The sequence below is a fragment of the Ascaphus truei genome, chromosome 1 (assembly GCF_040206685.1).
Source record: "Ascaphus truei isolate aAscTru1 chromosome 1, aAscTru1.hap1, whole genome shotgun sequence".
Classification (NCBI taxonomy): domain Eukaryota; kingdom Metazoa; phylum Chordata; class Amphibia; order Anura; family Ascaphidae; genus Ascaphus; species Ascaphus truei.
The window spans coordinates 389,692,631-389,719,318 of NC_134483.1; the positions used below are offsets into that span (position 1 = coordinate 389,692,631).

Genomic DNA, 26,688 nt, shown 5'->3' on the forward strand with positions numbered 1-26,688 from the left:
ATGATGGACTGCACTTTGCTGCGAGCCCACTGCTGAGCCTCAAAGTCGGGTGCCCCAACTTGATCATAAGTTACCCGGTTTGGGGGGTACCTGACTCTTTGGCTCCATCGGAGCTGTTCTTCAGCAACTCCCTCGGGGGAGTAATAAGTACAGTCTTGAGGCTCAGCCTCTTCCCTTGAGGGGAGAAATGTCTCTGAACAGTCTCTGTTCGGCACAAAGCACGGGCTCTGTGGATTCAAAGGCTGGCCCGCTTGGGCCACCTTAGTAGGCATTGGCCTACAGGGCCCTTTACCCGTAGCTCCTCCGGGAGATGCCCCTCCATTGGGAGGATCCCTTTGAGAGGGTCCTTCCATGGGATCTTCCAGAGTTTCAAGATTGGTATGATCATGTACAGTCTCTTGACCAATCTCTGAGGAATAGGACTCACCGTTCAGTGGTGTGGCCAATATTTCTGCTTCCTCATCTCCCACTTGTGGAATGGGGAGAAGATGATTACGGTGCCATACCTTTACCCGGCCGTCAGTGTCTATGTTGCGATAGACCGGGAGGCCAGGCATTTGAGATTCTATTTCATATACACCGTCTCTCCATCGATCAGCCAGTTTATGTTTTCCCGGGACTCCCAGATTGCGAAGCAACACAGCGTCTCCAGGACAAAGTTCCCGATATTTGACCTTATGGTCGTATCGCCTTTTATTGTCAGCATTCAGCATTCAGCTTAGCTTTAGATTTCTCGGCCTGTTGGTAAGCCTGTTGCAAGCTGTCTTTGAATCTTTGCACGTATTTGAAATGGGTAGCATTGTGTACCCCATCCGTCGAGACTCGAAGGCGTACATCTACTGGCAGTCTCGCTTCTCGTCCAAACATGATGAAGTATGGGGAGAATCCAGTTGACTCATGTCGGGTACAATTGTACGCGTGAACCAGGGCCTCCACGTGCCGACTCCATTCAGTCTTCTGTGCACCTTTTAGAGTTCCGAGCATGTCCAGCAAGGTCCGATTAAATCATTCTGGCAGAGCGTCTCCTTCAGGATGGTACAGGGTCGTTCGTGATTTAGCAATGTTCAGCATTTTGATCAATTCTCGGATCAGAGTGCTCTCAAAATCTCGACCTTGATCTGAATGAAGGCGGTTTGGAAGACCGTAGTGAATGAAGTACTTCTCCCATAGTATTTTTGCCACTGTGATGGCTTTCTGGTCTTTCGTGGGGAAGGCCTGGGCATACTGGGTTTAATGGTTCGTGATGAGCAGCACATTGCATATTCCTCGGCTATCAGGCTCAATGCACAGAAAGTCCATACACACCAGGTCCATTGGACCAGAACTCTTCAGATGGCCCATGGGCGCTGCTCTGGTAGGCAGGGTCTTGCGTTGTATACACCGAGAACCACGGCGACAATGGTGTTCTACGGCCTCTCGCATCTTGGGCCAGAAAAAGCGGTCTCGGACCAACCCAAAGGTCTTCTCTACACCGAGATGTCCATGCTCATCATGTAAGGACTTTAACACCATGTATTGCAAGTTCCTAGGGAGGACTAGTTGTCGTCTGTCCGGGTGATTGTGATATTGCACCACCCGATAGAGTAAACAGTTATCGATTTCAAATTTGTCCACCTCCCGCATGAGCAAGGCAACCAAGTTGTTAGGAGCACGCTTCAGAAGGGCTGGATTCTTCTTTTCAACGGCTTGCCTAATGATACTAATTACAGGATCTCATATTTGGTAGTCTACCAGATCTTTCCACCGTAGCACTTTGTCATGAGTTTTGTTCATCCCCTTTGGATCGCAGTAGGCGGCTGGGACAGCCTGCGACTGGCATCCCAAGGAATCAGCAACCCGTAATTCTGAGAAGGCCACTTGATCGTTGATGATGGCGGCAGTGCTACACATAGCTCACAGCCCGGGTCCTGGGAGTTCTTCCCATTCCTCATCATCTGGAGTAGCACTTAGCCCTGGTCGTCGGGATAGGGCGTCAGCCCCTACATTCAAAGGTCCCGGCTTATACTTCAGGGAGAATTGGTAATTGTTTAGAGCTGCCAGCCATTGGTGCCCTGCTGCATCCAATTTGGCCGAGGTATTGATGTACGTGAGGGGATTGTTATCTGTCCTTACCTCAAACGTATCACCGTAGAGGTAATCGTGGAGCTTTTCCGTGATCGCCCATTTGAGAGCCAGGAACTCCAGCTTGTGGACAGGGTATTTCTGTTCACTGTGGCTGATGTAGGCCACAGGCCGAAGGCCCTCGGGGTGCTTCTGCTGCAGTATGGCACCCATTCCATTGAGACTGGCATCCACATGCAGAACGTATGGTTGTTCTGGATCAGCATACGCAAGCACCAGTGCTTCGGCCAGGCTTTTCTTCAACTTCAGGAAGCCTGTTCACACTCAGGCGTCCATTTATCGCCAAACGGTTGATGGGCCGACGGGGCCTTCCTTCCTGTATCTTCGGGGTATATCTTCAAAAGATTGTTCAGGGGTTTAGCTCGACTAGAGTACCCTTCCACGAAGTGACGGTAATACCCGCAGAAACCCAGGAAGGATCGCAGCTCCTTGACATTCTCGGGACGAGGCCAGTTCACGACCACTTCTACTTTGGCTGGGTCGGTGGAGATTCCTTGAGCTGATACGATGTGTCCCACGTAAGTCACTGAGGTGTGACAGAACCAGCACTTGTTGAGGGACAATTTCAACCCTTCTTTCCCAAGACGGTCTATCACTGTAAGCAGCCTCTCTTCGTGCTCTTCCAGGGTCCTTCCAAAGACAATGATGTCGTCCAGGTAGACTAGACACTCCCGAAGGTTCATGACTCCGATAATCTTTTCCATCAGGCGTTGGAAGGTAGCAGGGGCCCCACATATACTTGGGGCATGCCTGTAAATTGGTAGAAACCCAGGGGGCAGACGAAGGCTGTTTTCTCCTGGTCCTCTGCATGAACCATTGGCTTCCATTCAGAGCATTCAGAATCTCTTCAATGCGTGGAAGGTTGTACTGGTCCGGTATCGTACGATTGTTCAGGGTTCGATAGTCGACACACAGTCGTACGGATCCGTTCTTCTTCCTTACCACCACTATGGGAGAGGCGTAAGGACTCCGAGACTCCGTCAAAATCCCAGCGGTTTCCATTTCTTGCAAGACGTTCCTTACATCGTCCTCATCCCTAGGGGCGATGCGACGAGAGCGTTCACGGAACGGAGTGGCGTCACTCAGTCTAATGGCATGTTGAGCGCTGTGACTGCATTCCACATCCATCTCACTCGTGGAGAACACAGTCCGTCGTTTATTCAACTTGGTTGTCAGCCGCTCTTTCCACTCAGTTGGCAATGTCGACTCGCCGAAGTTGAAGTCCAGATCGACTAACTGCTCACCCACTGCAGCAGCGTTCACCTGGGGTGTTGTTTCCACAGGGCTAACCGGATATATGCAACCCAGACTTTGTCCTGCATCAAGGTCCTTCGGGAATGGGGAGATATTCTGCACATATACGTAAGTTCGTAGAGGGATTTTAGTCGTCCCCTCTCTCACTTCGAGTAGTACCCTATACCCTCTCTGAACCTCTTCCTCAGGGGTACTCTCCAGAGAGAAAAGCTGATAGTTCTCATCTCGCTCGGGATAACAGCACCAGATGGCCATACGTTGCACTCCCCCTGGTAATATGGTCATCAGTCCGAGTTGACGATTGTAGAGGTCCCTGTGACGCTCCAAGGCATATACCCGGTTGCACTCTTCTTGTAGAACGGGATCGAGGAGCGGATTGGCCATCGGCAACTCGTTGGTCTCTTTCAGATATGATCTGATTACCGCTTGTACTATATCAGTATTGGTTCCCAAGATGATCCGATATTTGCACTGGTCTTGGGGCTCCGGGCATACCATTGCTGCTAAATGCATGGGGTGTTTCTTGCCGGTGTTCAGTTGGAGTATTTACAGTCGAACCCTTACAATCCCATCGATGGGGTAGTCTTCGTTACTTAACCCCCTCACCTTCATATGTTCAGCCGACTGCAGGGGGCTGTGTTTGAGGTGCTGGTCATTGAACTTGCGGTATATTATGGTCACTTGGGACCCGGTGTCCAGTAGGGCAGAGGCATAGATCCCTTCCAGTACAACACACACGATGGCCGATGGGCCTACTTGACTGTAAGCATCCCCTGGCAAGGCGTCACCACTTGGGCCAGAGTCAGGAGGAGCCTCTTCGGATCCAGTAGAGGTTTCTGTGTCAGACTCCGCCATCTGTACGCGGCAGACCATTGACCGGGTGGAATTTCCTCTATTGGGAGGTTTCTCCTCTGGTGGGTCCTCCCTCTCTGGACAGTCACTGGAGAAGTGGCCCTTCTTACCGCAGTTATAGCAAACGACCTTGCGGCGGTCTGGACGAACCTTGGACGGGGAAGGGGGTTTGTCGGCGGGTTTTGGCTTGTACCCCTTTGACGGGGCGGCAGATTCTTCCTTCTTTTCCATAGACCCCTTTCCATTTGAGACAGAGGGGCTCTTGGGTTTTGCAGGATAGTGTAACAAGGCATGTGCTTCATGAATTTTCACTTGCCGCAGCAATCCGGTGAACGTAGGGGGACTCCCTTCCATTAGTCTGCTGCGGAGCATATTGGCTATGGGGTGAGTGGGGCTTGATCCCCGCAGGTACTTCTTACGAAGCGCCTCATCCATTCCAGAGGCGGGAATCAACTTACGATTGAGTAGGATTCCTAAGACCAGTTGTAGGCGGTGTATAAAGGCCGACAAGTCTTCCCCCTTCTTCTGATAGAGATTATAGTACCTCGTCCAGATTGCTCCTTCATCTTCTGCTAGCCCGTATGCTTCCAGCAGGAATTCCACCATCTCCAACGCCGTCAACTCTGGGTGTTGATCCCTGTGGATGGTTACAATGGTAGAAGCTGGAGGCCTAAGACACTCCATGATACGCTGCCTTTTCACTGCGTCAGTGTACGACCATTCCTCTACGACTTCTAATGCATTCTCCCTCCAAGAGTCTATCCTTTCCTCCCCCTGTGGTGTTGGAAGTACTCCAGAGAAGGCTTTGAGTTTCCGGTAGCTTTGTGACTGGGAGACCATGGTGATGGCCTCTACGAATTGTGGTAGTGTCACCCCCATTACGGAACCTTCATTAGTTACCCTACTGTCTTTGATAGGCCGGGAGTTCAGCCCACAGGGAGCGGGTGCTGGTGAAGGGGGCGGTCTGTCAGCCCAACTGGTGGCTCCCGTGAGAGCGCTTGGGGTAAAGGAGACTTTAGGTGGAGAACAGTCTACCCAATTCGGGGTACTTGACACCGGTGCAGTAGGTGGCCAAGTACTGGTGGACGGTCCCTCTGGAACCTGGGGGGACTGGGTAGTGTCTCTTGATGAAAACATTGCTCGTTTTTCTGGTAAGGCCGAGTATATAAGGGGGTAGCCTTCTGGCGGGGCCTCGGGAGCTACTAGAGTGTCCGGGGCCGTTTCTTGGCATATGTCCCGCCCTACGGTGAATAGTATGCTGCTCCAATGAACAGTAGAGTCGTACACTCTGCCCTGGCACCATACTTGATCTAGGCCCAGGAGCTTCCTCAGAGAGTCCCGGATGTCCCTTTCCGCCACTAACGCTGGAACGTTCCCTACTGCCACTACGTAACTAGGTGGTTCCCTGGCTGTGACGGCCCAAGCATGGACCTCTTGACTTGAGGGGATTAACATGTTGCTGATCTCTGATAGTACTGATTTGAATAGGGCACCCCAGGACTGATCAGTATCAATAAAATTGTATTATTTTGATAGTTTGACGATTATAGGAATCTATAGGGATTCTCTTTTGTCTCACATGTATTCACTTTATATCCCTGATAGCACCACTTCCATTTTCCATTATCCATCCAAGTAGCTGAGCAGGGTGTTCCAATCCCTCTTCGCATATCCCTTCCTACTACACTACTGTAGTTTCAGTCAGAGAAATGAAAGTGAAAGTACATAATTGATTTGTAGAAATACAGCTGCAATAGAGCATAGTGCACACTGAAGAGTGGAGAGCAGTGAGCAAAGCAAGTGGATTGTCATTTATTTCAAACCTGTTGATTGTTACTTGAAAAACCCTTAACCCTTAAGAAACAAGTAAGTAAAATGTATTAATTCATATCTACAGCACAATGTCACATATTATTTTGAGATTAGGTTATTACAATATTGCTGCAAATTTATTTTCTTTAATCGAGTTACATATGCTGGAAATATTGTTCAATTTATTTTATAGCATTCATGATCAGAACACACTGTGCTAAATAAATGATATTGTATCACAGTTAGTTATGGCATTCTTCATTTATAACTTATTACTAAAGACCAAAAGTTATATATATATATATATTATATATATTGCAAGGGAGCAGTATGATATCGTAGGCATTACTTAAACATGGTGGGATGAAATTTATTTATGGAAAGGGAGATAGGGAGAGAGATTGGAAGACCCTGCTCAGCTACTAGAATACGGGATAGAAACAAGGAGTGGTGCTATCAGGGATAGAAAGTGGATAATGGAGAGACAGAACAAGAATCCCTATTGATGCACCCACTAATGCTCAGAATTCAAAATAATAAAATTTTATTGATAATTCGAAAACATATACTAAATAAAACCTCAATAGTAGCGCATATCTGAGACAGCTAATGGATGTAATATCCAAAAAGTATACTGCTAAATGTGCCTCTAGTATAACCATATATTGGATATATTGTTGCAGTGAGATTGCTCCTAAATTCCACTCTGTGTGAGTGTAATTGGAGTGTCAGTTTCTGACCATGATTCTTGTCAGAATACCCAAATATCACTGGAAGGTCATGTAATCTCTATTTGCTAGATTGAACAGTCCAATGATTGAGTAGTCTAAAATGTTAAATTAGACATGTCATCAAGATCTAGCTTTGCAGACAGTGTATATCTGCGGAGCAAGTGGTAGGATCTAGTTCATATGACCACGGATGTTATGCAGAGAGTCTGTTGCTGTCTGCTTGAAATATATCCAGATGATTCCAGATGATAAACGCATTTATCATCTGGATATATGCATTCAAGCAGACAGCAACAGACTTTCTGCAAAACATCCGTGGCCATATAAACTAGATCCTACCACTTGCTCTGCAGATATACACTGTCTGCGAAGCTAGATCTTGATGACATGTCTAACTTATGAGATGTGGTGCCTATATTTAAAAAGGGAACTAGATCACAACCCCTGCTTTTTAACTTGTTTATTAATGACCATGATGTTGGTATCGAGAGCAAAGTCTCCATCTTTGCTGATGATACTAAATTGTGTAAGGTAATAGAATCAGAGCAAGATGTAATTTCTCTCCAGAAGAACTTGGAGAGACTAGAAACGTGGGCAGGTAAATGGCAGATGAAGTTGAATACAGATAAATGTAAGGTTATGCATTTGGGAAGCAAGAATAAAAAGGCGACTTACAAATGAAATGGGGATAAATTGGGGGAATCCTTGATAAAGAAGGATTTAGAAGTGCTTGTAGACAGCAGGCTTAGCAATAGTGCCAAAGTCATGCAGTAGCTGCAAAGGCAAACAAGATCTTATCTTGCATTAAACGGGCAATGGATGGAAGGGAAGTAAACAGAATTATGCCTCTCTATAAAGCATTAGTAAGACCACAATAATAAAACAATGCAGTGACCCAGTGCTAGAGATAACAACAATACCCCAGTCCAATGTAATGTCCATATAGAATGGGAAAGTTCTCCTAATGTCCCAATACAAACGGAGTGGTGGATCAATTGCTAGCTGGTGTTTCAAACTTCCTCCTGAAGTGGAATATACAAGGGAAAAGAAATCATTGCGCAGCCACAAGCACCAACAGACGGCTCAAAAGGGTTTAAAAGTAATCAACTGACAAAAGTAATGTTGCTATGTTCATTTGAGAGAATCTGTGCTTTTACCAACGTCTTCTCCTGGACTTCACGAATCCCCCGTTTTGTCAGTCTTAAGTCAGCTCACTCTCCTGTTAACTCACAGACTGATCACTCAATGGTAATCTCCGTGGGTTCCCAGAAAGGAAATGACATAGGAGATAATGGTGCAGATTGCGAAAAAACTTTAATAACAGTAAAAAACAGCCAAAGGCTTACTCACATAAACCAGGCTGTTGCAGAACAACTGACAATGTGCCGTCCGCAGCTTGTTACAGGTGGGGGGGTGATGTACACTGGGCTGAACGCCCTCTCACTGCTCTCAGTTCCAGTGCCTGACGCCGGTCTCAGCGCAACTAACTGAGGTCACGCGATGGCGCCCCCTCCATTCTCCTTGCTACCGGACACCTCAGTCTCTCAACTCCTCCTTCCCCAAACGCGTTTCGTGACTCAAAGTGGTCACTTCATCAGTGGTATGGGGGAGTTCCTAACTACTGGTGTTATTTATACCATAAAGGGCGTCGTACACCCCCCTGGATAATTTACATAAAATACAATAAAATGCACCCATAATTTACAGCACGATCACTTCCACTAGGGTAACAAAACTCTGGGATTAAGTGGCAATATATCTGGCAAGAATAAGTGATATCATTGCTTTTCAACTCATAATTGGATCATGATTCAATTGAATCATTATTAAACAGATGTTAAACTTAATACATGTTAATGAATATGCAAATTAACTCAGATTGGTTGATCTGATGGGGATGGAGACCACTTAATCCACCAAAAAGGAGGCCAGATCAAATTCTATATTTAGGCCATGGGGTGACAGAGTTCTCAAAGTATAGATCCAAAAGGTCTCCCTTTTGGATAAATAGTTGAGTCTGTCACCCCCCCCCCCTCCAGTTGGCTTTTGGGCATTCTATTCCCCTACAGACAAGCCCCTCTGGGTTCTGATTATGTTTGATTTTAAAGTGGTTGGAGACACTATGTGTCTCCAAACCTCTCTTAATATTGTATACATGTTCTGCCAGCCTGTGTTGCAGTGCTCTCCCAGTCCTCCCCACATACTGTAGTCCGCAGGGACATTCCAATAAGTATACACAAAATCTGCTTTTGCAGTTTATAAATGTATCTATATCACACCTATTGCCTGTTACAACTGACTGGAATTGACTACCCTTAAGGCTATAGGAACATCCTATACATTTTCCACAAGTGAAATAGCCCTTTAAATTGGCTAGCCACATCGTGTTTTTTTGTTTAGGCCCACTAAGGGGACAACTGGTCACTAGTTTATTTTTCAAATTCTAAGTCCATTTATATACAATCTGTGGATGATTTGGTAGAAAAGTGTTTAAAATTGGATCTCTAAGGAGAATCCCCCAATGTTTACTAATAATTTTCTTTATTTCAGGGGCCATACTATTAAACTTAGTAATAAACGAGATAATATCATTTATTCTTGCCAGATATATTGCCACTTAATCCCAGGGTTTTGTTACCCTAGTGGCAGTGATCGTGCTGTAAATTATGGGTGCATTTTATTGTATTTTATGTAAATTGTCCAGGGGGGTGTACGACGCCCTTTATGGTATAAATAACACCAGTAGTTAGGAACTCCCCCATACCACTGATGAAGTGACCACTTTGAGTCACGAAACGCGTTTGGGGAAGGAGGAGTTGAGAGACTGAGGTGTCCGGTAGCAAGGAGAGTGGAGGGGGCACCATCGCGTAACATCAGTTAGTTGCGCTGAGACCGGCGTCAGGCACTGGAACGGAGAGCAGTGAGAGCACGTTCAGCCCAGTTTACATCACCTCCCACCGGTAACAAGCTGCGGACGGCACATTGTCAGTTGTTCTGCAACAGCCTGGTTTATGTGAGTAAGCCTTTGGCTGTTTTTTACTGTTATTAAAGTTTTTTTTAGCAATCTGCACCATTATCTCCTATGTCATTTCCTTTCTGGGAACTCACGGAGATTACCATTGAGTGATCAGTCTGTGAGTTAACAGGAGAGTGAGCTGACTTAAGACTGACAAAACGGGGGATTCGTGAAGTCCAGGAGAAGACGTTGGTAAAAGCACAGATTCTCTCAAATGAACATAGCAACATTACTTTTGTAAGTTGATTACTTTTAAACCCTTTTGAGCTGTCTGTTGGTGCTTGTGGCTGCGCAATGGTTTCTTTTCCCTTATATATTCCTCTGCAGGAGGAATTTTGAAACACCAGCTAGCAACTGATCCACCACTCCGTTTGCAATTGGAACATTAGGAGAACTTTCCCATTCTATATGGACATTACATTGGACTGGGGTATTGTTGTTATCTCTAGCGCCGAGTCACTGCATTGTTTTATTATTGTCTGTTAAATGAATTTGTGAGTTATTTGTTAGGCAGGGACCCCACGGCAGCTATCACTAAATCACACACAGGTTTAACGTCACCACCTTTATATTAAGATTTGTATTTATATATATTAACGGTCACAGGGCTGAGCTTTAGGGTATTAATTCACCACACATTCACATTAGTAAGACCACACATTGAATATGGAGTACAATTTTGGACACCACTCTTTAGAAAAGATATTATGGAACTAGAGAATGCAGAGAAGAGCCACCAAATTAATAAAGGGGATGGACAATCTAACTTGTGAGGAGAGGCTAGCTAAATTAGATTTATTTACATTATAAAAAGGCATCTAAGAGGGGATATGATAATAATATACAACTATATTCGGGGACAGTACAAGGAGCTTTCAAATTAACTATTTATCCCAAGGGCAGTGCAAAGGAATTGGGGGCATCCCTTTAGGTTCGAGGAAAAGAGATTTCACCAGCAACAAAGGAAAGGGTTCTTAACAGTAAAGGCAGTTAAAATGTGGAATCCATTACCCATGGAGACTGTGATGGCAGATACAATAGATTTGTTTCAAAAAAGGTTGGAAATCTTTTTAGAGAGGAAAGGTATACAGGGATATTCCAAATAAGTAAACATGGGAATATTGTTGATTCAGGGAGTAATCAGATTGCCAATTCTTGGAGTCAGGAAGGAATTTATTTTCCCCCTTATGAGATATCATTGGATGATATGACACTGGGGTTTTTTGTTTGCCTTCCTCTGGATCAGTAAGGAAGTATAGATATAGGATAAAGTATATGTTGTTTAAATTTAGCATAGGTTGAATTTGACGGACGTATGTCTTTTTTCAACTTCATCTACTATGTAACTATGTAACCTTAATATCGACCACAGACCTCCAAAGCGAGTTCAGTCTCGGTAGGAAAAACTTGTCAACAAACAAATGCTATGTCTTTGGCTACATCTTTGGAATATATGTATTTTTAACAGAATGTCAACAAAATAGTAAATGTATACAACCGTATGATGAGATGTATATGTACATAATGTATATTTTTGGTGATCCGCTGATACGGCGATACCGAGAAGGGGGCCGTCATGTCTGCGCATGCGCAGAATGGGGAAGTCCAAGGTCGCACATGCACAGAACAGGCTTTTGCCGAGGGTGCGCATGCGCAGAACGAAGGTTGCACATGCGCAGAAAGGGGGAATTGCCAGTTTGCGCATGCGCACAGGCCGAAAATCACTGGTTACGCTTTCCAGCGATTGTCGCTTTGCGACGGGCCCTTAGAACGGAACCCGCAGCATGCCCGGGCCCTCCTGGAATGTATGTATGTAATGTATATAACCGTATAATGAAATGTATATGTACATAATGTGTATCATGTATGTATGTAATGTATATAACCGTATGAGGAAACTAACATGAACTTTAGATGAAATATATGAATATGAAGTTTAATTGAAATATTTGAATATTTAGCAGTTGCTAAAGATAAATAAATGGAAAATGTCTAATGGATCTTGTCTTAGGGCCTCATGCAGTAAGCGACGATTATGTGAAATCGGCAAGCTTATCGATTAGTCATGTTATTGGCGTTTTTCCCTCTCCGTATGCAGTAAGTGCCGAATACATTCAAAATCAACCAGAAAACAAATCCGCCCACTCTCACGATGATGAGCCGATCACACACAGGTGTATCGGCGTGCGTGGCGGGGTGCTGTTAGGTTGCACAATCACAAATCTTGCTGAATCAGGCGAAACAAGCATGTTTTTGATTGCGCGCCATATTTAAAGGCAACGTGTACTGCTAATCATTCTCTGTGTTGTTGGGAGTGAGAGAGAGAGAGAGACGCACAGAGCTGGACGATTGAAGATTTGCATATTGACTGAGAGACTTGTTGTGTATTGGGTGAGCTTTGTCCTTTGTTGTTTTGTTTACATCTTTGTCTTGTTTTATATGTGGAAGTGGGTCGTGTGATTGCCTGTACATTTCTTGTCTGTTTTTTGTGAGTGCTGGAAGTATGCCCGCAAAGCGTGGGAAGAGTGATGCTGGTGGGAGTGGGAGTGCTACTCGTGGGAGTACGCGTCGGAGTGAACGTACTGTTCAGGGGAGTGATGTTGCTGGTGCACCGAGTGGTGTTGCTGGGAGTGGGAGTGCTGTTGCTGGGAGTGGGAGTGCTGTTGCTGGGAGTGTGAGTGCTGTTGCTGGGAGTGGGAGTGCTGTTGCTGGGAGTGGGAGTGCTGTTGCTGGGAGTGGGAGTGCTGTTGCTAGGAGTGTGAGTGCTGGTGCTAGGAGTGGGAGTGCTGGTGCTGGTGCTAGGAGTGTGAGTGCTGGTGCTAGGAGTGGGAGTGCTGGTGCTGGGAGTGCTGCTGGTGGCGCAGTTGCTGATGGGGTGTCTGGTGGTGGCGTGCTTGCTGGTGGCCAGCTTTTGGAGGCTCTTCCATTGGAAGAAGGAGAGTCCAGTCAGCACCAGCCAAGCTCTGACCCTAAACCTGCTCGGAAAAAACGTGTGGAGAAGCCACGTAATCCTCGCTTCAATGACCAGGAAAATAGGGCTCTTGTCACTGGCATTCTGGAGCACTATGACAGTCTCTATGGACATTTAGTAGGTAAGTGTAACTTTACATTTATTATTCAAATACATGTGATCCTAGGTCATCTGAGTTTTGTTCATATGCAAATATGGGTACACAATATCTTTCTATGTTCATTAGTGTGGAAACACAGCTTTTTATCATGCCTTACAAGGACAAATAAACACAGGCGGTCAATTTGCCACAACTGCATACAATATGAATGCAACCTTGCTTACATGTATAGGTTTAGTAGTGAATGCTCATGTGCTGCACATATTACACATAAAACAGCATGTTTGCTATCTCTTGGAACAGCTAGCAGTGTAGGAAACTGGTGCTTATATTATTATTAATTTACCTCATATCTTTTATATGTTTTTCAAGGGCGGACAAGTGCAGCAAGCAAAAAAGAAATGTGGGACACAATAGTCATTGGTGTCAATGCCTGTGGGAATAGTGTCAGGGACAAGTATCATTGTCGGAAAAGATTTGATGATATTAGGTCCAAATTGAAAAAGAAAATACAAGACCAACGCGTGCATGCTACTGGCACTGGAGGTGGGCCCACACCACAACGTCTCATATTGACTCCATTGGAGGAGCTGCTTCGGCCAAAATTACTTACCGTCGTCGTGGAAGGCTTGGCTGGTGACCGTGACATTGGAATTTATCCGTCACAATTTCCAGCAGGTGATAAATATTACTGTACTAGGCGTGTCGTTGCTTACAGTTATTTTGCATAGTTACACTGCTTTTTATACTGTCTTCACAATATAAGCATACCTGCATCTATATATGTATATGTCTGATTCTGTATATATATATCTCAAAATAGACATATATGTAGTAGTCCTACTAAAAGCAGTAACTAATATAGCACGTGCCATTGCGTGCTCATTTACATGTGAATTCCCAAAATGCATAGCTGCAGTGGAAGCAATTGATGGTGGGCGAAGATGGGGAACAACAGGGTAGTACACATGTGTAACACATGTTCATGAGAAATTATTAGTAGCTACAGGTACAGAACAGAAATATGTATCATATTATTGTGTATTTTATTGATTTTACTCCGACAAACATGACATTACTGCCTATTTTAAGCATGCATCAAAGAAATTGCATGTAACGGCCTACAAACATCACTGGCACTAACACATCTATAGTTGCTTATGAAAAGGTCCATTTTTGCTTTATGTCATATACAGACAGCATAATGAGGCACACGTATCATATGTTATGTCATTGTTTTCATAACTTAAACACTGCAGATGACTACTTAGCTCATCTACCATTGTGTTAAAGCAGCTGCAATTAATATCTCATCACAGCATACACTTCAACAGAGGGGGTGGGGTTCAGCACACACACTAATTACAGCCTCATTTCACGGTCAACTTAGTTCACACCATTTGCACCTGTTTCAAGTCATTGAAAGGTGTGGCTGATTAGGCTTTTTGGGGAAGGGAATACCTTTCTTACAACCTGAATAGCACAACTGAAGTTAATCACACTCATTTGAAAGCTTAACTCTAGCTACTAAATGCCCCAACAACTCATTACTTATCAAAGCGTACGTCACACATTAGTTCACTCATATCTATAGTTGAACTACTATGAAAGACACATTATCACACACTGCATGTGTTGTCTTGTTGAGTCACAGCCACATTCAGGTGTGCCACATCTTCGATTAATGTACCACACATATCCTCTACCAAAAACAACACTTTTTGCAATATGACCACCTTCATGATAACCATTGTGAATGGTCATCTCATGATAGTTATGTACATTATGATACTGATATCACTACACAACATATGATTTTTAGGTACAAATTTAATGTATTTTTCCTCACGCATTACTGCAGAACCATAGTATGTTGTATGTTAGGGAACTCAAAAGTTCTAAGTACACAGGCATGTACATTGTTATTACAACTATTTATGTTCACTTTCACACACACATTTTGGGTTAAGGAAATGATGCTGTTAGATACTCATAAATACAGAACATACAATAACTGTTTGTTCAATATTTACACATGTAAATGTAAAACTAATGTTATTGTTATATATAGTTGCCCCTGGAGGACATGTGTCACCTGAGATGGAACAAGTGTCTTCACCTGGGTCAGCCAGCTCAACACTACTAGAAGGTGAGTGTATCATTTGCTGGCCATATAATATGTGCTCTTCTATATGTTATGTTGTCATGTGCATTATTTGTTTTGCACATCTTCTTTAAATAGGATTACTTAGTGTCAGTGAAAATTAAGTGTAAGGCAACATGTATTGTGTTAGTGATGTTAATTATCATGTAGGACTTCTGAGTTTAGAGCAACTTTTCATTCATTCATATTTCATACTGAGTCCAAACATTATTCGTAAGTCAAGGTAGTTTTTAATGAGGTTATAAAACGTATGCTAACATGTTAGGTGTTACTTAGGACACAGTACAATTACATAGTAACACAGCATACATTAACATGCCATTTAATAATGTGTACATTTCTTTTTAGAACATCATGGTGATGAGGATGATGAGTATGATGAGGATGACGCCACAGAAGAGACTGAAATACAATCATGTGACCATGAAGAGGTGCCAATAGAAACTGTTGTACCGCCAAATCGTCCATCAACTTCCACATACGATGCAATTGTAGCTTCAGAGGGAAAAATAGTGGACGCAGAAAATCGTCGCCATTCAGACATGATGACAGTGCTGGAAAGGATGATTGGACTGCAGGAAGAAACAGTATCACAATTGGCACATCTCCACAGAGTCTTCATTGAAGTGCCTAAACAGTTGCAAAAAATCAACACCTCATTCGAAGCATTAGTTGTTCAGCAAACACAAGCTAATTACTGGAGAATGACTAATGTACCACAATTCAACACCTCCCAGCCAGGATCTGTTCATGCAGGTCAGTTTTCACCACATTCATCTGATATTCATTCACCAGGCCCAAATGTTACCGGTCAAGTAGCAGACATTGCTGTGCAGGTTCCTGATGACATCCTACCGCTGCCATCTGTACAAATTCAGCAGCAGACACCTACAAAGGAGGCGACAAAAACAAAACAAGACACACATGAAACAGACCAACCATCACTTGTGCAGTGTCTACCAACTTGCTCACATGTGTCACTGGGCACAAGCCCTGTCCGTGAACAGTCACTACCCAAAAGCCCTGTAGGTGAGTCGCTGCCCAAAAGCCCTGTAGGTGAATCGCTGCCCAAAAGCCCTGTAGGTGAGTCGCTGCCCAAAAGCCCTGTAGGTGAATCGCTGCCCAAAAGCCCTGTAGGTGAATCGCTGCCCAAAAGCCCTGTAGGTGAATCACTGCCCAAAAGCCCTGTAGGTGAGTCACTGGCCACAAGCCCTGTAGGTGAGTCACTGGCCACAAGCCCCGTAGGTGAACAGTCACTGGCCACAAGCCCTGCCCGTGAAGTGCCAGAGGCCACTCAAAGTGGCTCTGTTGTGCCTAAAGTTGGTGGCAAAAGAAAAAGGAAAATTCAAGAGACAACAAGCAGGCCTGTTACTCGCTCGCAAAAGGAACAAAAAAAATAAATGTTATAATTCAGAAAATATGTCTTTGGCCTTGTTTTGTTGACTTCAGATTATCTAATTACTATTGTATGTATGCTGAAGACTGTGTTGTTTCCAAACTTTCAACTATGTTCTTGTACACGTGAAGTTTTGGAAATGTTAACACTCATAATTAATTGTGTTATAAATATTTATGTTGTAATCGTCTGTTCAGTAATGGTCCACCAGGAGCCAGTTGCTAAGTTTAGAGAAGCTGCCATTGACTTTGCAGCAAAACATTGCATTTGGGTGTGTTAATTGATGTAAGAATTGCATATGCATATTAGTCACATGCAATTATTAAAACACCTAAGTAAATGCAAACATCTTTCTTATACGTGTACAGCAGGATTATGTGTAAATTATTACTTACCTTTGCCTTGCTTGGCCATTGTAATTTTGTCCTTTAATCAGTTGTGTGTTCGTTTCTATAACATCTCAGAATGTATAATAATATATATACACACACACACACACACACACACTGAGTGAGTGTGAGTGTGAGTGTGTGAGTGTGTATATATATATATATATATATATATATATATATATATATATATATATATATATATATAGTACTATATAAACTGGTATACACAAACTAATACACTTCATGCTTCCTTGTGAAAACACTATTTTAATAATACAGGCCTAATGTTTGAGAAATATCCTAAGTATGAGACTCTAACAGTATTGTGCTTAAACAAATGTTTATTACTTAATTCAATCATGTTTCTCACCATTTAAATAGGTTTCATACAAGGTATACTTAATGCCATCAATGTTGTGTGTACTCCTGCAATATAAAAAAAAATAAAATATTATATATAAATATATATATATTTTTATAAGAGATATATTTATATATATATATATATATATATATATATATATATATATATATATATATATACACACGTATTTAAACTCATGCAGACAGGGAGTTAACCAGACTTTCACATACACACAGAAATGTAAGCGGGGAAAAAACATTTCTTTTTGCAGGTGTGTTTTTACTGATATGCCTGGCTAAGAAATATTTTCACACACTGGTCTTTGTTAGTTTTCAAAAAAACACTATGTGAACGCATTCACAGTCTAGGGATGTTTTTCACAAACGAGATAAAAGAAGGAGAAATGTTTCTCCCACAGTCCCATATCACGAACCACAACTGTTAACCCAATTAGACAAACAAATCCAATTGGCGTTTGAAATAAGGAGTCAAAGTAGTTACTTTTGTTGACCTTGACAAGGAAAAACAGGAGTTTGTTAGCCATTCAGCACATTCATTTTGATGAGCAAATAACACAGACCTGCACACAGCTTTTGTGCTACTCAGACATGGCTGATGAATTCGTTAACAATATTAATCCCCTTTTAGGGTATAAGTACATGATCTGTGAAGCCATCTTGAACAGTCGCGGACAGAAAGCAAGCACACGCCAAATCGATGATTTCATTCGAGCAAAATATCCTTATTACCAAGACCGTAAGCATGCACGGAATTTTAATTCCTCAATAAGATTCACTTTATCAAGTAATGACTTTTTTGAACGTGACCAGGATAAGCTACAACACACCTATGGTTTCTGGAAGATTGCCCCGGAAAAACAATTTCTCCTGAAAGACGGCACTTATATTGTCGTGAAAGGCATATTTATTCCTAATGGCAATAGCAATGTATCCGCTACTACTGATCCGTTTGAATCGATACGTGCTGCAATATCTGCAGCCTCCATTCCTGAAACCCACATTGTACAAGAACAAAAGTACTATGATTATGTACCAAGCCTTTCAGCTGAAATTGCATTGGAATGGGAACCGGAAGAAATGAACCTACCTCCCGACCAATTATTTGAAGAAAGCAGTGGCGATTCCTATGAGCGCATCCTGGAGGAGATATGTGCCATACTGGATTCAGCGGTTGGGTTAAGCGTGGATGAAAATGGCTTGCATTTCTGGAGCGACCAGTTGCAGCCAGGCGAAGAGTTAATTCTAGAAGAATGGTAAATATAACAATCGTTATGCGTTGACTCTGCGTTTAAATTTTTTTTTTTTTTGTAACCACCATTTTCACTTTCAATGCGTGGATACAGCGTAACATTGCAGACTGCATAACATGTAGCGATCACAAACAAATTGTTTCCTAATACAATATAGTAGGACCTGAAAGAGTAGTACACATTGCTGACGGAATAAATATACGTACTTTCCTATCCCTTTAAACATATTAGCAACATTTTACCATTACTCTAACACATACCTGTTTTGTTATCATGCAACATCTACAACATTGAAAACCGGGTCCACCACGTATGACGTGGGACCCTTGTCATGGGCCAAGGCGTCCTTAAAAAGGATTAGTGATGTAAGTCCCGCCCCCAAGCGACGTGCGCGCCTCAAAGCCTATTGGCTGTCATGTTTTGTTATAGTAACGGTAACTGCAGTGTGTGATGCGTGCGGCTCAGTGTTTGTAGGCGTACCCTGGGCGTTAGCCGAATGTTAATTGAGTGGGAGGAGTGTTAGCGTGCGTTTCACGCTGGCTTAACATGACGTCACACGTATTGCATTTGCGCATTGTGTTATCGGCCGTGCTTTCTGTTCAAACACGTCTGTTTAAAAAGAATACAGATGTACTCGTTTAGAACGAATGTAGTTTCGTCTTCATTGTATTTGAAATAAAGATGTTATGTTTACTGGTATTTTCAACATGTATTGAACGCACAACGTACGCTTTGTTTTGCGCATGCGCTAACAGTTAGTGGAGCCAAGCGTGAAGTGCGTGCGCACACAAAGATGTGCGCGCACATCTTTCAGTATACAGGCAACGTTCACTTCTTATACATAGTTATGCCTGCTACAAATTTAAAGAAACATTACATACTGATGAACAGTTTTACTTCTAACATATAAGTGACTGACGTGTGTATCTACACAATCATATAGAGCTGCGTAACGCGTTGTCACGGATGCATATCTAGTAAGGTGCCATCTTTGACCATCATGTGTTTGCTGTATTTCAGAGATGTCGGGGAAGATACAATCGGATCAATGTATGATTTCAGAAGAGTCTACCTTTATATGAGATGATTGTGAGGAGGAGCCACCGACTACTATACTACATATGGAACTAATTTTATATTGCTTGCAGCGCTTATTAACAAACAATTAAAAATGTGATACCCTTATGCCTATATTGCATAAGCACTTAATTAACATAATGATGTTGCAAAAGAGTGCCTCATGAATTTTTATTGAGTGTTCTTTAATGACTACTAACATTTTATGACATGGTGTGTTTTATATATAACAACCATTCCCACTCTGCTAACACATTTGTGTATTATAATATGTAATGGAACGTATGACTGTCGAAACTATGTAACAATAATAATAATAATATGAGCATGTTCATGTATAGGGCTGCTAGTTGTACGCAGCGATTTACAGACACATGTTTCAGCCTGAGGTCCCTGGCCCGTGGAACGTACAAATGTTTTTTTTCCGCATGAGGCACAGGGAGATAAAGTGACTTGGCCAAGGTCACAAGGAGCCCACACCGGGAATTGAACCAGACTCCCCTGCTTCAAACTATCAGTGCCAGTGTGTGTCTTTACTCAGTGAGCCACTCCTTCTCCCAATGTAAAGGACACTTACAACCAAGTAGCCATTTATTTTTAAAATCTCTTGTTACATGGGTATGTAGATAAAATGGTTTGGGACTGTAGCAAATAATGTTACTGGCCAGATGTTATGGTCCCCTCCAATGCATGATGTTCTGAATATGACATCACCATCATGTTATGAAGTACGTTTCTGTGTATATTTCATTAACCTAACTAACTATAGTTTACTGTGTTTATTAATCGTTTAGAAATACATAGTATAGTCAATATGATGATATAAGCTACCATAATAAAGCTGGTGTTATCATTTGTCGGTGTTATACATGGATCCTACACCAATTGATAGAGACACAAACAGTTGTCTTAAAAAGTGTGTCTATGCTAGTGATGAATGTGCTCCCGTAAGTAAACAAATAAGTACAGTTATCCCCTTTTCTCCAACCACCTCTATATTACATTAATGGAAATTATAAGGAAACATACATAAAATGTGATGAAATGTGAGTAATCATTTTGTAATACAATGCACATGAAAGCTCAAGAGTAGCTAAATGCATATACATGATACAGAAAGTACATATATGTAACATTTGTGTTTAAACCAATATGTTGGGTTTTTAGTTCCAATAATTATAGGAAGATTGAGGTAGCCACATCTTATGAGAGATGTCAGCAAATATACATACCATGATCAGTCATACTGGAGATATACCTATAATGCAAAGGAACAATATATAAATTGCAAACATTGACATGCCATCTTCAGTACCGTAAACAACACAGCAAAGTGTGTATTTGGTGTTAAATGTACAACACCATGTATATTTCATGACATTCAAAATGTAAATCAGCCTGGTGTACACATCATCTGGATGTACATGTTACACTGCACCAATAACATTGTATGTAAGCATACTAGAAGCATGAATGATTATGGGCATAATATGTGTTTTGTCTTAGCATAAGGAATAACACAATGCTAAAATATTATTGCTTTGTTACCCAAGTTGTATTCACATACACACAACTAAAGTACAATTGAAGAGGGATTATATAACCTGTGCAACAATAACATACCGGTGCCACATCCCTTTGTGCACACAGCAGAGAAAAGAAAGGTGTGCAACCCATATTCATCTGTGTCCTAACAGAAGGTTATATAAAGAAACATTATTGTTAATATAACATAATTAAACTATAAAAGTAGTACTAGGAACATATGAGTTTGTACTTACAAGAAAAAAATGAATTGATGAGATTCTGTCGTGTCTGGCCACCACTGGCTGTTTGTTCATTTTCAGCAGCTACATGGGTGGGATGCTCGTCTACCAAAGCCTCAGCTAGGTCTGACTGTACATTGTGCCTGAGTGCAACATTGTGCAAAATGCAACAGGCAAGGATAATATCAGACACTTTTTGAGGCTTGTATAGAAGAGCCCCACCAGTTCTGTCCAGACACCTAAACCTGGTCTTGAGTAGGCCAAATGTCCTCTCTATAACAGATCTTGTAGATATATGGGCTGCATTGTACCTGTCCTCTGCTTCAGTTTGAGGGTTTAGCACCGGAGTCAAGAGCCACGGCCTAATTCCGTATCCTGAGTCACCTATAATGAATGGAGCACACATAAGCTGACATTAGTGATCAAATTGTACAATGCCAACATTCCTAAATCAACATGTGTTTTGTGTTAGAACATGTAAATATGTACTCACCCAGCAGCCAACCAGGTTCAAAATGTCCCTCTTCGAACACATGGAAGACTGAAGAGTTCCTCAGGATAGAGGAATCGTGACTGGAACCAGGGAACTTGGGTACCACATGCATTATCCTCATCGTGGCATCACATACCACCTGTACATTGAGTGAATGGTAGTGCTTCCGATTGCGGTACACATGCTCACTCTGACTAGGTGCAATCAAAGCAACATGTGTGCAATCGATTGCACCCAGCACACATGGTATCCCTGCTATATTATAAAAGCCAGTCCTGACTTCCAGCCACTCTGTCGCCTCTGTAGGAAAATGAATATAATTCCTAGCGCGTCTATTGAGTGCATAGAGAAACTGGGTCAAGGCCCGCGAGAATGTAGATTGCGAGACCCCGCCCACTATGCCCACAGTTGTCTGGTATGACGCGGAAGCAAGATAATGTAATGAGCACAGCATTTTAACAAGCCCAGGGACTGCACGACCTCTGGCTGTGAAAAAATCTAAATCCCCCCTTATCTCCTCATAAAGAGCTAAGATTGCTGCTGAACTCAAACGATAGCGACTTACAATCTCCTCCTCACTCATCCCATCTAACAGGGTTCTCTCCCTGTACAGACGCGGACGAGGCACAAGTTGTCTCCTCTGTCTTCTCCTCTGATCTCCTGTCCCTCTACCTGTCCCTCGGCCTGTCCCTCTCCCTGTCCCTGTCGTATCCGCGTCACTGTCACTGTCCCTCGGTGTGTCCCTACCTTGCCCTATATCATTCTCTTGATCAGCAAGCATGTCATAGAAAAGAATGTTCCTGCGTCTCCTAAACATTCGCAACATTTTGAAATGAGTAGCTGTGAATGAGCAGGTAATGTGCGTCCTTTAAATAGGTATGTGATGATGTCAGGTGACATAGTAAAATGCAAGGTGTTACATTAACATAATAAAGTACTTCTGTGGCAAGCTGTGTGCACTTGTTGTTCTAAGTATTTGTTGTGTGTATTCTGCAGGGAATGATGATATTTGGCAATGATGTGACGTGAAGCTTTGTACAAAGATTGCTTGCAAATAAATAGTTGCATGTGCAATGCATGTAACACTTGTGAACGCAAGAGTCAGTCATGTAATGAGACAAAAAGGCTGAGATTGACGTGGGAAAAGTTTTGTGTAACATGTGTAATTATCCATGTTATTGTGACATGTTGGCAACAATGAATAGTCGTGTGCATATGCATGCATTTGTGTAAGGAGTATAGTTGGTATAGAATGAGTTTACAAGGTGTCCCAATGATGAATTACTGTACATGTGTGTATAAGTTAGGTTGAAGTGCTTGTAATGCAACGGTTACAATGTAAACATGCAATGTGATTGAGCGTCCAATAAGTGACGTCATGAAAATAGGGAGGACCCAAAAGTATATGTAAACATGAGAAGACAGATGTACATGAACGTTTAAAGATGCGTGTCACATTACAAGCATTGTGTAATGTAAAGGAAGATGAATATACTGTGTATGTGTGACATGTGTGACATGTGTGACATCATGTAAATAATTGTCGCTGAGTTGAGTAAAATGTGTGATATGATGTGAGGTTCTCCTTTAAGAGTGTAGTATAGTATTTTCCCTTGCCACATCATCACATGATGAGTAATGTGACCCGCAAATGCTGAAAACATGTAAAAGTCGAATATTATGCAAATAAGACACATCAGCTGTGACACAATGCAGGGAATGCCCCCACACTGTAATGCAAATCCCCCTTGTATTGTGAGCAATGAAACGTAAACAGTACTATACTGTTATACGTCCCCGCTCCATTGACTTCCATTGATGTACAGAAGATGTTTTTTTTCTAAGTGCCGTTCCGGCAGCCTTAGCGATCGTTCTCCCGTCCAAACTGCCAACTTTAGTTGGCGGGAGAAATCGGCCATAACATCTCAATTTCGTAGTGCCGATCAGCCCCGATAAGCTGTTTTTTTTTGTTGAATCCAGCCGATTTAAAAAAGTGGCGATCAGTGTCGAAAACAGGCTTATCGGCAGGCGACTGGCCATAACCAAATTATCGGCTCCGAAACCTGGCGATATGAAGCACTTATCGGCGCTTACTGAATCTCAAACCCAATTTTGGCTATAACATGGCCATATTTCCCTTATCAACGCTTACTGCATGAGGCCCTTAGTTTGCCATATTATTAGTACGTGCTATAATTTACCATAAAATAGTCAGCAGGCAATAATGAATCATGAAATATAAAGATACATATTACTAATGTACAATTTAACGCTGAATTTTAAAGGTAGTCTCCAAGTACACTATGGCATCAGGAGGATTTGATCCAGGTAAAGGCATTGATCTTATCAACAGTGATAAGAGCTATGAAGATACAGAACTCTCAAATGAAAGACCAACAACGGGCAGTCTAAAGTCCAATAATCGTGACACTCCTGACATTAGCAGTGAAGATGTAATGCGGATCCAAGTTTCAGGTGATAAGTGTTACTGTTTTCATCATTTAATAAAGTATTATCAGTTACTGTAATTAATGTAAGGTAGTTCTGAAGCTTAAAAGGTGCATTACCTTAAAAATCCTATATGTGTTTAAAAAAAAAAAAAAAATCAGCAGTGTAGTACAGGCATACCCCACATTAACGTACACAATGGGACCGGAGCATGTATGTAAAGTGAAAATGTACTTAAAGTGAAGCACTCCTTTTTTTCCACTTATCGATGCATGTACTGTACTGCAATTGTCATATACGTGCATAACTGATATAAATAACGCACGTGTAACAGGATCTATAGTCTCCCCGCTTGTGCACAGCTTCGGTACAGGTAGGGAGCCGGTATTGCTGTTCAGGACGTGCTGACAGGCGCATGCGTGAGCTGCTGTTTGCCTATAGAGCAAAATGTACTTACTCGCGAGTGTACTTAAAGTGAGTCTCCTTAAAGCGAGGTATGCCTGTATTAGATAAGCCTTTCTGCGCTTTTTTTATTTAATTTTTTCACTCTTTATGCTCTTTTTAATGGGTTTTAATTTATTAAGCTTCCCTGTCAGTTACATATAAATATAGCAGAAACAGCGGCAAGATCTATGCCTCTAAACTTTTAAACTATCATAAAACTTTGATATTTTCACTTTTCACACTACTACAGTACATACATATACTCCTGGTTTCAATCTACTTACGGTAGTATATTCACTCTAGAATAAATTCCCAAATAGAAGCAATTAAAAGTTGAATAAAGTAGTTAAATAATGTTGCTTTATAAACAGAATGGTTCAACATCTCCTTATTTATATGTTGATAAGAAAGTGTCAAGCTATAATTTAGATGTATACACTTTGTAACATTCAATTTACATGCAATCCATCATACAGTACTGTACATTCACATAATCTTCCCTCCTACATCCTGTATAGTTGGTAAAATGAAATAGTTGTCAACTCTGTTTAATTATGTCCAGAGGCACAAAGACATGCAGTAGAATGCAAATTAATCTCAAATGTGTTTGAGGCCATTGTGTTTACCAGAAAAGATACATTGAGTTGTCAAACTTGTTTTAAAGTATTTATAGTATGAAAATGCCCTCTGGTATTTAGTAGGGATGAGCGAGTTTGGGGAAGGTGGGGGTGGGGGGGGGGGCTGGTTAAAGCAAGCCCTTTCTCCACACCCGCACTTATTTATATCTGTTGCAACGTGCCGCAATTATTTATGAATTGTAGATATTTATTCTAGACAAACATCAAAACATAGAGGCAGTTAGCAGTATAATTTTTTCTTAATATTAATTCTTATAAGGAAAAGGCATAGTTTAATGGTTATTGCCTTTTAAGATTGTATAAATCAGGCCTGCACAACTCCAGTTCTCGAGCGCTGCAAACAGGCCAGGTTTTTAGGCTATCCCTTCTTCAGCACAGCTGGCTCAATTAGTGGCTCAGTCATACTGAGCCACTAATTGAGCCAGTTGTGCTGAAGAAGGGATAGCCTAAAAACCTGGCCTGTTTGCAGCGCTCGAGAACTGGAGTTGTGCAGGCCTGGTATAAGTTGTGTCAATCATTGTCAGTAATTTATTTATTTAGATAATCTCTTTGTGCCCAAGAGACCGAAAAATATTAGATTAAAAAATATATGCGGCAGAGAATGAAACTGTCTACAGAATGTGCAGTACTGTGTACACTTGTGAATTATAGAAGGAAACATTCTATAATATGTTTATTCAATTTCTTAAGTTTAGCATTGGGAAATTTCTTCAGTTCAACACAAGATTTTGCTAATTTTATATAGACAAGTAAAGTAAAATGTTGACCATTGTTAATCCAGCCATGATGATAATTAGATTTTTTTTTTTTAAAAGAAACACCAAGAGTGTAAGAAGAATGCTGGAGAAAGTTACATGATGGTAATGTCTATTGTAGGATCAGCAATAAACTGAAGGAGATCCAGTATTTATACACTGGGAAGAACACATTGTTCAATTGCCTGTGTTAAAGGGTTAATTATATTTGTAAACACTGGTATCAAGTTATTCACATCCTTTACTGATGCAAATTTGTTTTAAAGATCTGTTTTCTTTAATAATAGATATTTTCTTTTTTTTATATAATTAAGTAGAGCAAGAGGAGCATGCAGGATTTCTTGACAAGATGTCTTTATTTGTCATGGAGCAACTATCAAGAGCGAAGTGAGTATTCTGTAATGGAGTACAAAATAATGATGATTATTGCTTAGAAATATTTCTAGGTGTTTTGTTCATAACGTCATTATTTGCAATGCGTCATAATGAATTTTAACTTTATCAATATTGTCACTTTTATGAACTTCTTTGAGAATGTTATCATATATATGATCAATTAAAGGTGCAACACTGTGTAGAGAATTATTTTGATTGCATATTTTCTTAAAAGGGACCAGTATCAGC

The 26,688-nt window shown here is 41.8% G+C and overlaps 2 protein-coding genes across 9 annotated transcripts in view; both read left to right on the plus strand.

Annotated features, from left to right (window-relative positions):
* Positions 1 to 6,004: 6,004 nt before the first annotated feature.
* Positions 6,005 to 26,688, plus strand: part of LOC142501655 (putative ATP-dependent RNA helicase DDX60) — a 362,879-nt gene continuing 342,195 nt past the window's right edge. For 5 of the 8 annotated variants that reach the window (XM_075611796.1, XM_075611815.1, XM_075611833.1 and 2 more), the window contains exons 1-3: positions 6,005 to 6,093; positions 24,065 to 24,254; positions 26,379 to 26,451. In XM_075611796.1, coding sequence (XP_075467911.1) covers positions 24,083 to 24,254; positions 26,379 to 26,451 — 245 coding nt within the window. In that variant the 5' untranslated portion in view covers positions 6,005 to 6,093; positions 24,065 to 24,082. Of the gene's footprint in view, positions 6,094 to 24,064; positions 24,255 to 26,378; positions 26,452 to 26,688 lie in introns of those variants that run through there. The other 3 variants (XM_075611805.1, XM_075611852.1, XM_075611862.1) reach the window with 3 other exon arrangements.
* LOC142500439 (uncharacterized) lies at positions 14,376 to 24,004 on the plus strand. Its single transcript, XM_075610119.1, has 3 exons — positions 14,376 to 15,006; positions 15,370 to 16,104; positions 23,991 to 24,004. The coding sequence occupies exons 1-3, from the start codon at positions 14,910 to 14,912 to the stop codon at positions 24,002 to 24,004; spliced, it is 846 nt and encodes a 281-aa protein (XP_075466234.1). The 5' UTR covers positions 14,376 to 14,909.